The sequence below is a fragment of the Nerophis lumbriciformis genome, linkage group LG21 (assembly GCF_033978685.3).
Source record: "Nerophis lumbriciformis linkage group LG21, RoL_Nlum_v2.1, whole genome shotgun sequence".
In the NCBI taxonomy this organism is placed as follows: Eukaryota; Metazoa; Chordata; class Actinopteri; order Syngnathiformes; family Syngnathidae; genus Nerophis; species Nerophis lumbriciformis.
Genome location: NC_084568.2, coordinates 1,407,273 through 1,421,747, shown reverse-complemented (window position 1 = coordinate 1,421,747; position 14,475 = coordinate 1,407,273). Strand labels below are relative to the sequence as shown.

The following is a 14,475-nucleotide window of genomic DNA, read 5'->3' as shown; positions in this document are numbered from 1 at the left end:
GTCCTAAGATTTGTAGTATCATAAGGTCTCACTATCCTTAGGTTTCTAGGAACCTATGGTTTCACTATTCTAAGGTTTCAGTGTCCTAGGATTACTTGTATCCTGAAGTGTTTGTGTCCAAACAATTCTAGGAACCTATGGTTTCAGTATCCTAAGGTTTCAGTGTCCTAAGATTACTTGTATCCTAAAGTGTTTGTGTCCAAACAATTCTAGGAACCTATGGTTTCAGTATCCTAAGATTTTTAGGATCCTCAGGTCTCACTATCCTAAGGTTTCTAGACCCTATGGTTTCACTATCCTAAGTGTTTTAGGTTTCTAAGGTGTCCCTATCGTAAGGTTTCAGTGTCCTAAAATTTCAAGTATCCTAAGGTTTTTGTGTCCAAACAATTCTAGGAACCTACGGTTTCCCTATCCTAAGATTTTTAGGATCCTCAAGTCTCACTATCCTCAGGTTTCTAGAATCTGAGGTTTTACTATCCTCAGTTTTGTAAGTTCCTCAGGTGTCACTATCCTAAGGTTTCTAAGAGTCTATGGTTTCACTATTCCAAGTTTTCTAGGATCCTAAGGTTTGACTATCGCAAGGTTTCAGTGCCCTAAGATTTCTAGTATCATAAAGTTTCAGTTTTCTAAGATTTCTAGGATCCTAAGGTTACTAGGAACCTGTGGTTTCACTACCCTAAGATTTTTAGGATCCTAAGATTTGTAGTATCATAAGGTTTCAGTTTCTTAAGAATTCTAGGATCCTACGGTTTCACTATCCAAAGATTTTAGCCTACGGTTTCTAGGAACCTGTGGTTTCACTATCCTAAGTTTTTTAGGATCCTAAGGTTTCAGTGGCCTAAGATTTATTGTATCCTAAGATGTTTGTGTTCAATCAATTCTAGGAACCTATAGTTTCAGTATCCTAAGGTTTCTACTTCCTTCCCTACCTACGGTCTTCAACCAGACGGGATGTCAATTATAAACATGTACATGGGTAAAATATAGAAGTGTTCTGTGTGTAAAAATGTATGGTTTTGAATGAAAGGTTTTGGTGTCCCAAATTTGACACCCGGGCCTAACTGGAGACGTTCAAGGTTCCGATCATAAAGTTATCTCAAATAAATAAAACCGGTATAAAAATAAAAATGTCATGTCATGGTTTCAGCAGCTATGAATGAAATGATGTCAAAAGTACTTGATGACATGCAAGGAGGAACCACAACATTTACTAGTATCGTCATTACTCACACGAGTGGACGCCGGAGGGAGGAAGGTATGAGGAAATCTCTGCGGTCAGAAGAATATATAATGCCCGAGGAAATGTGAACACAAGACAAGTTTCACTCCTCCAGGCGGTCAACATTAGAGGAAGCTCAACCCAACCAACGACACGACATGCCCACTGAAGCCCGTAAGTCACATTCTGACTGCCGTTCAGTTCTTCCTCTTTCAGTCCATTCATGCTCTTCCCCTGCCCTCGCAGACACACACTTCCTCGCCGTGGGGGTGATGGCCGCCATGCTGCTGTGTGCCTCAGGAGCCCCGCTTACAGACACACCCACCGCGCTTCCGTCAGGTGAGGAGGAGATGGAAACCTCGGACCTGATCAGCGCATCCCCCATTTGGGACTCGGTCATCAACGCAGCAAAACAACACCAGAAAGCCGTACGTTTAACCTGAGCTGTGTTTTCCTCTTCGTTTTGTCAACTGCATTGCTGATTATTCTGCTTTTCTTTTCAGTTTGAAGATGAATTCCAGGATCAAGTCTCGTATCATGTCCTGGAGAACTACAAAGTATCCTCGCTGCCAGCAAAATGCCCCATCTCTAACTTCAGTAAGGTAAGGAAGGAAGTAGAAACCTTAGAAAACTGAAACCTTTCGAGCAGAGAAACATTTGGATACTGAAACCTGAATCCTAAAAAAGTTAGGATCCTACAATCCATAGGATACTGAAACCCTCGATACTGAAACCTTAAGATCTGAGAAAACTTAGGATACTGAAGCACAGGATTCTAGAAACGTTAGAATGGTGAAAACCTTAGGATGATAGAAAACTTAGGATACTGAAATCTTAGCTTTCTTGAAACCATAGGATGGTAAAAACCTTAGGATACTGAAACCTTTCGAGCAGAGAAACATTTGGATCCTGACACCTTACAGTCCAAAAAAAGTTAGGATCCTACAATCCATAGGTTACTGAAACCGTAAGACACTGAAATCTTAAGATTTTAGAAATCTTAGGATACGGAAACGTTAGATCCTAGAAACCTTAGGATATTGAAACCTTGGGATCCTACAAACCTTAGGACGATAGAAAACTTAGGATACTGAAAACTTAGCATCCTTGAATTCTTACGATGATAAAAACCTTAGGATACTGAAAACTTGGGATCATAGTTCCCAGAGGATAATGAAATCTGGGGATTCTCGAAACCCTAGGATACTAAAACCTTTCGAGCAGAGAAACATTTGGATATTGAAACCTTAGAATCCTAAAAAAGTTAGGATCCTACAATCCATAGGATACTGAAACCCTAGATACTGAAACCTTAAGATCTTAGAAAACTTAGGATACTGAAGCATAGGATTCTAGAAACGTTAGAATTGTGAAAACCTTAGGATGATAGACAACTTAGGATACTGAAACCTTTCGAGCAGAGAAACATTTGGATCCTGACACCTTACAGTCCTAAAAAAGTTAGGTTCCTACAATCCATAGGTTACTGAAACCTTAAGATTTTAGAAATCTTAGGATACGGAAACGTTAGATCCTAGAAACCTTAGGATATTGAAACCTTGGGATCCTAGAAACCTTAGGACGATAGAAAACTTAGGATACTGAAAACTTAGCATCCTTGAATTCTTACGATGATAAAAACCTTAGGATACTGAAAACTTGGGATCATAGTTCCCAGAGGATACTGAAATCTGGGGATTCTCGAAACCCTAGGGTACTAAAACCTTTCGAGCAGAGAAACATTTGGATCCTGACACCTTACAGTCCAAAAAAAGTTAGGATCCTACAATCCATAGGTTACTGAAACCCTAAGACACTGAAACCTTAAGATTTAAGAAATCTTAGGATACGGAAACGTTAGATCCTAGAAACCTTAGGATATTGAAACCTAACCTTAGGACGATAGAAAACTTAGGATACTGAAAACTTAGCATCCTTGAATTCTTACAATGATAAAAAACCTTAGGATACTGAAAACTTGGGATCATAGTTCCCAGAGGATACTGAAATCTGGGGATTCTCGAAACCCTAGGATACTAAAACCTTTCGAGCAGAGAAACATTTGGATACTGAAACCTTAGAATCCTAAAAAGTAAGGATCCTACAATCCATAGGATACTGAAACCCTGAAACCTTACAATCTTAGAAAACGTAGGATAGTGAAGCATCGGATTCTAGAAACGTTAGGATAGTGAAAACCATACAATACTGAAACATTAGATCCTAGAAACCTTACGATACGGAAACCTTAGGATATTGAATTCTTAGGATCTAAGGAACCTTAGGATGATAGAAAACTTAGAATACTGAAAACTTAGCATCCTTGAATTCTTATGATGATAAAAACCTTAGGACACTGAAAACTTGGGATCATAGTTCCCAGAGGATACTGAAATCTGGGGATTCTCGAAACCCTAGGATACTAAAACCTTTCGAGCAGAGAAACATTTGGATACTGAAACCTTAGAATCCTAAAAAGTAAGGATCCTACAATCCATAGGATACTGAAACCCTGAAACCTTACAATCTTAGAAAACGTAGGATAGTGAAGCATAGGATTCTAGAAACGTTAGGATAGTGAAAACCTTACAATACTGAAACATTAGATCCTAGAAACCTTACGATACGGAAACCTTAGGATATTGAATCCTTAGGATCCTAGGAACCTTAGGATGATAGAAAACTTAGAATACTGAAAACTTAGCATCCTTGAATTCTTACGATGATAAAAACCTTAGGATACTGAAAACTTGGGATCATAGTTCCCAGAGGATACTGAAATCTGGGGATTCTCGAAACCCTAGGATACTAAAACCTTTCGAGCAGAGAAACATTTGGATACTGAAACCTTAGAATCCTAAAAAGTAAGGATCCTACAATCCATAGGATACTGAAACCCTGAAACCTTACAATCTTAGAAAACGTAGGATAGTGAAGCATAGGATTCTAGAAACGTTAGGATAGTGAAAACCTTACAATACTGAAAAATTAGATCCTAGAAACCTTATGATACGGAAACCTTAGGATATTGAATCCTTAGGATCCTAGGAACCTTAGGATGATAGAAAAACTTAGAATACTGAAAACTTAGCATCCTTGAAACGTTAGGATGGTAAAAACCTTAGGATACTGAAACCTTGGGATCATAGTTCCCAGAGGATACTGAAATCTGGGGATTCTCGAAACCCTAGGATACTAAAACCTTTCGAGCAGAGAAACATATGGATACTGAAACCTTAGAATCCTAAAAAGGAAGGATCCTACAATCCATAGGATACTGAAACCCTGAAACCTTACAATCTTAGAAAACGTAGGATACTGAAGCATAGGATTCTAGAAATGTTAGGATAGTGAAAACCTTACAATACTGAAACATTAGATCCTAGAAACCTTACGATACGGAAACCTTAGGATATTGAATCCTTAGGATCCTAGGAACCTTAGGATGATAGAAAACTTAGAATACTGAAAACTTAGCATCCTTGAAACGTTAGTATGGTAAAAACCTTAGGATACTGAAACCTTGGGATCAAAGTTCCCAGAGGATACTAAATTTTGGGGATTTTCGAAACCTTAGGATACTAAAACCTTTCGAGCAGAGAAACATTTGGATGCTGAAACCTTAGAATCCTAAAAAAGTTAGGATCCTACAATCCATAGGATACTGAAACCCTAAGACACTGAAACCTTACGATCTTAGAAAACTTAAAATACTGAAGCATAGGATTCTAGAAACGTTAGGATGGTGAAAACCTTAGGATACTAAAACATTAGATCCTAGAAACCTTAGGATACAGAAACCTTAGGATCTTAGAAACCTTAGGATGCTAGAAAACTTAAGATATTGAAAACTTAGGATCCTTGAAACCATAGGATGGTTAAAACCTAAGGATACTTATCCTTGGGATCATAGTTCCCTGAGGATACTGAAGTCTGAGGATCCTTGAAACCTTAGGATACTGACTACCACTTTAAGTGCCATAATGACACAACATGACAGTGTTTTTCAACCCATCTCTCTTTCAGGAGGCCTGCTTTCATAGGTTGGCCCAAGGTTTGTCCTTTTACACAAGTCTGCTGAAACACGTGGAGAAGGACTATCCCAGCAGTTCCATTCTGTCTGAGGCCAAACACAACACTGTGCTCGCCCTCAGTGTCGTCAGACAAAAGGTACGTGTACAATGTAGTATTTCTCTTGAAAAATACACATAACACAGGGAGTTTATCTGAAGGGTGTCCCGATACAACTTTTTCACTTTCGATACGATACTGATAATGGAGCTTTGAAGTATTGGCTGATACCGATATTAATCCGATACACTTTGTATTTGTAAGTAATTAACTATAATGATTTGATACTTGTTTATATTGACTTATGTCATGTTTTAGACTGCAAAACTGTTCAATTAGGTACACTTATTATGCATGGACATGCAAAATAACCTTGTTTGCTTAACTGATGTGTAGCTGCTAGCTCCTAGTAGCCTACAGCCTAAGATTCCTGGTATCATAAGGTTTCAGTTTCCTTAGAATTCTAGGATCCTACAGTTTCACAATCCTAAGATTTTTAGGATCCTCGGTTCTCACTATCCTAAGGTTTCTAGGAACTTATCGTTTCACTATCCTAAGTTTTTGAGGATCTTAAGGTTTTAATGTCCTAAGATTTATAGGATCCTCAGGTTTCACTATCCTAAGGGTCCTAGGAACCTATGGTTTCACTATCCTTATAGGTTTTCTAGGATCCTAAGGTTTCAGTGTCCCAAGATTTCTAGTATCATAAAGTTTCAGTTTCCTAAGAATCCTAGGATCCTATGGTTTCACTATCCTAAGGTTTCTAAGAACCTATGGTTTCACTATCCTTAGGTTTCTAGGAACTTGTGATTTCCCTATCCTAAGTTTTCTAGGATCCGGAGGTTTCACTATCCTAAGATTTTTAGGATCCTCAGGTCTCACTATCCTAAGATTTCTAGGAACCTATGGGGTTTCACTATTTTAAGGTTTCTGGGAATCTATGGTTTCACTATCCTAAGGATTCTAGGAACCTGTGATTTCACTATCCTAAGTTTTCTAGGATCCTAAGGTTTCATTATCCTAAGATTTTTAGGATCCTGAGGTCTGACTATCCTAAGGTTTCTAGGAACCTATGTTTTCACTATTTTAAGGTTTCTATGAACCTATGGTTTCACTATCCTTAGGTTTCTAGGAACCTGTGATTTCCCTATCCTAAGTTTTCTAGGATCCGGAGGTTTCACTATCCTAAGATTTTTAGGATCCTCAGGTCTCACTATCCTAAGGTTTCTAGGAACCTATGGTTTCACTATTTTAAGGTTTCTGGGAATCTATGGTTTCACTATCCTAAGGTTTCTAGGAACCTGTGATTTCACTATCCTAAGTTTTCTAGGATCCTAAGGTTTCACTATCCTAAGATTTTTAGGATCCTGAGGTCTGACTATCCTAAGGTTTCTAGGAACCTATGGTTTCACTATTTTAAGATTTCTAGGAACCTATGGTTTCACTATCCTAAGTTTTCTAGGATCTAAAAAGTATCATTTTGATTTTTTTTATCTTTTTACAAAAAATACTATACAATATATCCTTTTAGATTAAGAATGTTTTAAATGTTTTAGTTTTTCAAAGGTTTCTCCGTGCTTACTTGCTGCCTGTTATAAAACTGTTTTATAATAGTTTTTATACCAACTAATATCTTGAATCGAGAACCATTTTGACATCCCCAGTACTGCAAATTGTGCCTGAGAATAGAAAAGAGCTGTGGTCACGTGACAATTAACGGGCTATTACTCCGTCAGATGAAGAAGCCAGACCAGGTGAGCGGTCTGAGCAGCAGCGAGGAGCAGAGCCTGCTGGGCCCGCTGGACATCTCAGATACTTTCCACAGGAAGATGACGGCCCACAGCATCCTGCGCCAGCTCTACATCTTCCTGGTGGACGGCCGGCGGGCGCTGAGCCGCAGAGAGCGGCGCAAGGGGAGACCGGCCAGAAACGGCGTCACGTCCATGCTTGTCTAAACACGTAGGAAAGTTGTGCAAAAAACAAAAAACAAAATAGGGAAGTTGCTGCTTTCGTAATTCATTCACTGAATGACGCACTAAGACAGATGTATTTATTCTATGGAAAAGTATTTATTGCTCACAAATGTGGGATGACATGCCTTATTTATTACAATTATTGTATTTATTTTGAGGACATATTTTATACTTGACTGTATTTATATATATTTATTTCAACATCATGCCGTTAAAATGTAATGAAAGTATTTTTTTTATAAACAATGTAATAATAAAAAGACTTTTGCCAACATGTTTCTGAATGAAGCTCCTTGATGTCAGTAGTAATAAATCAACTCTACAAGGCTGGGATCAGAAATCATCCAATAGTTAGAGAAGGGATTCTTATGCGAGTGGGAGGTGGGTTAGTCATTTTGCAATGCAGTCTGCTGAAAATGATAGAAAGCGCCACTCTACATAGCAATTGCCACAAAACACATTTTAAAGATATTTTACACACTCTGGATAGTGCATACTCCTAATTTGTTATGTTTCATGTGTCAGGTAAACCGCGACATATGAATCCTCAGGTTTCACTATCCTAAGGTTTCTAGGAACCTATGGTTTCACTATCCCAGGTTTCTAGGATCCTAAGGTTTCAGTGTCTTAAGATTTCTAGCATCATAAGGTTTCAGTTCCCTAAGAATTCTAAGATCCTATGGTTTCACTATCCTAAGATTTTTAGGATCCTGAGGTCTCACTATCCTAAGGTTTCTAGGAACCTATGGTTTCACTATTTTAAGGTTTCTATGAACCTATGGTTTCACTATTTTAAGGTTTCTATGAACCTATGGTTTCACTATCCTAAGGTTTCTAGGAACCTATGGTTTCACTATTTTAAGGTTTCTATGAACATATGGTTTCACTATTTTAAGGTTTCTATGAACCTATGGTTTCACTACCCCAGGTTTCTAGGAACCTATGGTTTCACTACCCCAGGTTTCTAGGATCTTAACGTTTCAGTGTCCTAAGATTTCTAGTATCATAAGGTTTCAGTTTCCTAAGAATTCTAAGATCCTACGGTTTCACTATCCTAAGATTTTTAGGATCCTGAGGTCTCACTATCCTAAGGTTTCTAGGAACCTATGGTTTCACTATTTTAAGGTTTCTATGAACCTATGGTCTCACTATCCTAAGGTTTCTAGAAACCTATGGTTTCACTATTTTAAGGTTTCTATGAACCTATGGTTTCACTATCCTAAGGTTTCTAGGAACCTGTGATTTCCCTATCCTAAGTTTTCTAGGATCCTGAGGTTTCACCATCCTAAGATTTTTAGGATCCTGAGATCTCACTATCCTAAGGTTTCTAGGAACCTATGGTTTCACTATTTTAAGGTTTCTATGAACCTATGGTCTCACTATCCTAAGGTTTCTAGGAACCTATGGTTTCACTATTTTAAGGTTTCTATGAACCTATGGTCTCACTATCCTAAGGTTTCTAGGAACCTATGGTTTCACTATTTTAAGGTTTCTAGGAACCTATGGTTTCACTATCCCAGGTTTCTAGGATCCTAAGGTTTCAGTGTCTTAAGATTTCTAGTATCATACGGTTTCAGTTCCCTAAGAATTCTAAGATCCTACGGTTTCACTATCCTAAGATTTTTAGGATCCTGAGGTCTCACTATCCTAAGGTTTCTAGGAACCTATGGTTTCACTTTTTTAAGGTTTCTATGAACATATGGTTTCACTATTTTAAGGTTTCTATGAACCTATGGTTTCACTATCCTAAGGTTTCTAGGAACCTGTGATTTCCCTATCCTAAGTTTTCTAGGATCCTGAGGTTTCACTATCCTAAGATTTTTAGGATCCTCAGGTCTCACTATCCTAAGGTTTCTAGGAACCTATGGTTTCACTATTTTAAGGTTTATAGGAACCTATGGTTTCACTATCCTAAGTTTTCTAGGATTCTATGGTTTCACTATCTTAAGTTTTCTAAGATCCTAAGGTTTCACTATCCCAAGGTTTCTAGGAACCTATGGTTTCACTATTTTAAGGTTTCTAGGAACCTATGATTTCCCTATCCTAAGTTTTCTAGGATCCTGAGGTTTCACTATCCTAAGATTTTTAGAATCCTCAGGTCTCACTATCCTAAGGTTTCTAGGAACCTATGGTTTCACTATTTTAAGGTTTCTAGGAACCTGTGATTTCACTATCCTAAGTTTTCTAGGATCCTAAGGTTTCACTACCCTAAGATTTTTATAAATGTAATAATAAAATACTTTTGCCAACATGTTTCTGAATGAAGCTCCTTGATGTCAGTAGTAATAAATCAACTCTACAAGGCTGGGATCAGAAATCATCCAATAGTTAGAGAAGGGATTATTTTGTGTTAATCATTTTGCAATGCAGTCTGCTGAAAATGATAGAAAGCGCCACTCTACATAGCAATTGCCACAAAACACATTTTAAAGATATTTTACACTCTCTTGATAGTGCATACTCCTAATTTGTCACGTTTCATGTGTCATGTATGAATCCCCTACGTACGCAAAATGTCTTCTAAGGACGTAAAACATTTTGGAATCCTATTCATTCCCTTAAATTTCCCAAGAAACCAGTCTTAACAAAAACAAACACGTATTTTCTTGAAAAGTCGACCCTTTTGAAGACATTTTAATCAGATGTCAAAGGTTTGTATTATTTAAAATAAATTACGTTATGCAAATTTGTACAAATCGTGACATCAAAAGGTCTTTTAAAGGGTTTGTTGCACGCGACCAGTCTTCCTCTCAGGGAATAAAACACACTGGTCAATCCCAAATTCTTTTGGATGACATATGTTGAGTAAGAAGGACCACCGAGACAGAATAGTACTTGGTCAAGTCTTAGGAGACAAAAAGAGTCAGCTTATGTAGAGCAAAAACAGCCCCTGTCGCCCAGACCGGAGCGCAGCTGCTGCTTCAAAACAGATAAGGAACTGGCCAAAACAGCTCTGTGAGCCGACAAACGCGAGCCCTTACCTCTAAAGACTTAGTGGCCACATGTGTGGAAAGCACCTTTTAGCTCTTATTTCCAAAATTGTGTACACTACTGAATTGGGGTCTTATGACCACTTATGTGGACACTTATACTGCCATGGTGTCAGAAGAGTATAACATACAATGGAATTTGGACAAAATAAGTGTAATAAATAAGAATTAGCATGTCACTAAACATGAAGTACACGTTTGTGTACTGTCGGAGGCAGATATTTACATATATCCATATTTAAGTGTTACTTCTTTACTTTCATAGTCATATTACAAGACACCTAGTGTTCTTCCTGTTGTTCTCTTTTGGTTGTCTGCAAGTACTGTATGTGTCAACCTTGATTTTGTGGAATGCAGGAAGTAGACATAACTCCTTTCTCTTATCTGTTCCTGTGCCCAGCTGAGGAGGACAATGGGCATGTGTTCGGGCTGGAGGGAGGGACAACGAGGATGGGAGCAAGAGACACTTTATAGATGAGAAGGTTTCCGTATTTTAGATTAGACCAGGGGTCGGCAACCCGCGGCTCATGCAGCTCTTTAGCGCCGCCCTAGTGGCTCTATGGAGCTTTTTAAAAAATGTATGAAAAACGGAAAAAGATGAGGGGGAAAAAATTATTTTTTGTTTTAATATGGTTTCTGTAGGAGGACAAACATGACACAAGCCTCCCTAATTGTTACAAAGCACACTGTTTATATTAAACATGCTTCACTGATTCGAGTATTTGGCGAGCGCCGTTTTGTCCTACTAATTTTGGCGGTCCTTGAACTCACCGTAGTTAGTTTACATGTATAACTTTCTCCGACTTACTAGGACGTGTTTTATGCCACTTCTTTTTCTGTCTCATTTTGTCCACCAAACTTTTAAGGTTGTGCATGAAAGGTGAGTTTTGTTGATGTTATTGACTTGTGTGGAGTGCTAATCAGACATATTTGGTCACTGCATGACTGCAAGCAAATCGATGCTAACATGCTATTCAGGCTAGCTATATGTACATATTGCATCATTATGCCTCATTTGTAGCTATATTTGAGGTCATTTAGTTTCCTTTAAGTCCTCTTAATTCAATTTATATCTCAAGACACACTATCTGTATGTAATATGGCTTTTAATTTTTTTAATTTTTGCGGCTCCAGACAGATTTGTTTTTGTATTTTTGGTCCAATATGGCTCTTTCAACATTTTGGGTTGCCGACCCCTGGATTAGACCATTTTAGCTGCGCTAGTGAATGCTTCTGTACTGGATTGGTCTCACGTTTATTTTCAAAGCTTTGAAAATAAAATCACAAAATACCCATTCTGTCTGGTGGTCAAAGAACTCAACTTATGTGTCATCAAAAGAACTTGGGAGTGACCAGCAACTTAAATTCCCTGGGAGGAACTTCTGGTCCTAACGCAACAGTACTTATAGCCTAAGTACATATTATCAAAAGATGATTCTTAGTTTTTATTCTAAAATGGGTTCAATAAGCCCAAATAGCAAAGAGAAATAAAAAAAAGCATGTCAACAAACAGCTTGGGCCTTAAGAGGTTAAGACAAAACTAAGCGTTTACTAGCGGACGTAAGATAAAAGCAAGGTCATGAGAAGACACACGACATGGGGAAATACTAGCTGATTTAAACATGACTATGGATTAAGAAAGAACACTTAAACATATCTTGTTCTTCACAGTTTAAAAAAAATACATGACAGGTTTGTTTTTTTTCTTTTTAGGGCTGAAGTTGTTTGGGCAAAGGAAGAAAAAAAAAATCCATTATGTTTAAAATGCCCTGAAAAATGAAGTACTTTTACGTCCTGTTTGGCTTTGTGGCAACTGTCAGTATACATTTTAAATGTGACCAAGACACAGGAAATGGTTTTGGATCCGAGGAAAGTGACTGACCATGAGCTTGTGGTCATCAAAAATCAGGAAATCACCCAGGTATCCTCATATAAATATTTGGGGGTTCATATTGATAATCTTCTCTGCTGGAAGACACATATTGACAAACTGTGCAATAGACTGCAACAGAGGCTATATTTTTTGCGAAGATTAAGATTGTACGGCGTAAGCAGCCACATCATGATGATTTTCTACCGTGCCATTGTAGAGAGCATCATTAGATACGGGATCACCTCATGGTTTGGCAACCTAACCGTTAAGCTAAAAAGCAAACTGGCCGGCATGCATAAAACGGCAATGAAAATCGTAGGGAGGAAAGAATATGAGCCTATACAGAGCATCTATGAGCAGGCAGTTAGGAAAAAAGCTAAGAAAATTATTTCCAACTCACAACACCCACTCTTTCCTGAATATGGAACCCTGCCATCAGGGAGAAGACTCCGGGTCCCACTATGCAAATCTAACCGCCTTAAATTATCATTTGTCCCAGCCTCCATTAAGCTGACCAACAATGTGCAATAGAATTTTAATACATAGGTTAGCACTTTTTTAGCACATAGCACTTTAGAACTAAGCACTTTAGCACACAGCACTTTATCCATGAGCTCTAGTGCAATGCACATTGGTACTTTATCTTTATCTCCATACTGTAGATTTTATGCCTACATCAAAGTGCCACCTATGTCTATCAAGCTCCATGTTCTGATGTTTAAATGTTAGTTGTATGGTTGTGGTTGTGTCTGTGCTTGTGTTTTTTGTTCTGTTGTTTTTGGCTATGTTAAGAAAGCAATGATGCACTGTGCCCAAGACAAATTTCCCCGCGGGGACAATAAAGTTGAACCTTGAACCTTGATTTAGTACACCTGGGAAAAAGTAGAACTTTGAAATGTAAACATTTGTCAAAACAAATCCAGAGTAATTGAGTAACACAAATAATATTATCAGCAAAACTACACGTACTGAAAGGATTTCCACCCATGACCCCCAAATCAAGTCCAATTATATTTTAGTCATGTTTTTATTTTTCCATTGGAGAGAATAAATGTATAAATAACATGTGCTGATACAGAGATGATGCTGCGGTGTCACTTGGTAGACATTTAACCGTGCCTAATGGAGCAGGTAGTGGTGGTCTTTGGAAGGGCATTTTTGATGGTCCTCATCCCCAAAGTAAACTAGAGAAACAAGAAAACAAAGTCATTTGGTTCCTTCAATCCATGGGTGACATGCAGTTAGCTCCATGTATAGCATCCTTATGAATGACACTAGAATTATTTCAAAACAATTTAGGAAGACTTCTAATTTAGCTGCTAACTTAACATTTTCCGTTGTATTGTTTTCTTAAAACTATTATAATATCTGTTAACTTTCTGTTTTAACATGGTTCACTTCTGTTAAAGTGCACTAAACTTATTATTATTTGTATTGGTTTTGGGAGATACTACAAATGTGGGTACACTGTACTGCTACAAATATAATGAGACGAAATACACAGAATGGCAGTGTACTAATATTCATTTCATTGAATACATTCAAATCATGTGGTGGTTGTGGCTGTTAAAGGTGCGTATAAATATTTTTTTTACTTGCAAGGCCTAAATCTTAATTAAATTTGATATATCTGTCAATAAAAAAAAAATCTAAATATGCAATATTTTCACCTCCCCAAAAAAGAAAATAAGTACAATATTTGCTGTGAAGAGGGCTGCTTGTAACAGTAAATAATTAATGAATGAATTTAAATATTTAAAAACATTTTTATGTAAAGAGTAAAAACAATCTGTGGATTTGACCACTTTTTTTTTTTTACACAAAAAAAGTGGCCGCTTTTTTAGTTGCCAGTCTTTTACTGTAAAATATATGGTGTTATTTTATTATTGTTATTTTTACAACCTATTACTGTAAATAGAAATACTGTACAGCTGTTTAATTTTATTTTATATAGTTTTTTAACCAGAGTAAAATGTGGTATCATAAAATCATCAACCGTGGATTAAAAAAAAAAAAAAAAAACTGGCAGCTCAGTCGACAGAATTTTACTGTAAAAAAAACCAAACATTGGTCGTTTTTATTCTCAACTTTTTACTTTAAAAAAAAATCCCTAAATTTGACAGTAAAATCTATTGGTCATTTTTATAGTGTACAATTTGATGGATAACTTGCTCCGAAACCATAAATTAAGCAGATATTTAAGTATTTATTTGGATTTTAACCAACAAAGTTAGATACCGTATTTTCCGCACCATAAGGCGCCCTGGGTTATAAGCCGCGCCTTCAATGAACGGCATATTTCAAAACTTTGTCCACCTATAAGCCGCATCTAACTGCGCTAAAGGAATG

The 14,475-nt window shown here is 37.4% G+C and overlaps 2 protein-coding genes across 6 annotated transcripts in view; one reads left to right on the top strand and one right to left on the bottom strand.

The window, feature by feature from the left end:
* Window positions 1-14,475, bottom strand: part of tomm7 (translocase of outer mitochondrial membrane 7 homolog (yeast)) — a 64,519-nt gene that overhangs the window by 35,147 nt on the left and 14,897 nt on the right. Inside the window, exon 3 of one of the 5 annotated variants that reach the window (XM_072915528.1) lies at window positions 13,135-13,310. The exons of the other annotated variants lie outside the window; for them this stretch is intronic. Coding sequence (XP_072771629.1) covers window positions 13,295-13,310 — 16 coding nt within the window. The 3' untranslated portion in view covers window positions 13,135-13,294. Of the gene's footprint in view, window positions 1-13,134; window positions 13,311-14,475 lie in introns of those variants that run through there. 5 annotated transcript variants of the gene reach the window in all.
* On the top strand, window positions 1,186-7,418 carry il6 (interleukin 6 (interferon, beta 2)). The gene is made up of 6 exons (XM_061983314.1): window positions 1,186-1,274; window positions 1,335-1,393; window positions 1,466-1,647; window positions 1,723-1,821; window positions 5,246-5,389; window positions 7,027-7,418. The coding sequence occupies exons 1-6, from the start codon at window positions 1,186-1,188 to the stop codon at window positions 7,243-7,245; spliced, it is 792 nt and encodes a 263-aa protein (XP_061839298.1). The 3' UTR covers window positions 7,246-7,418.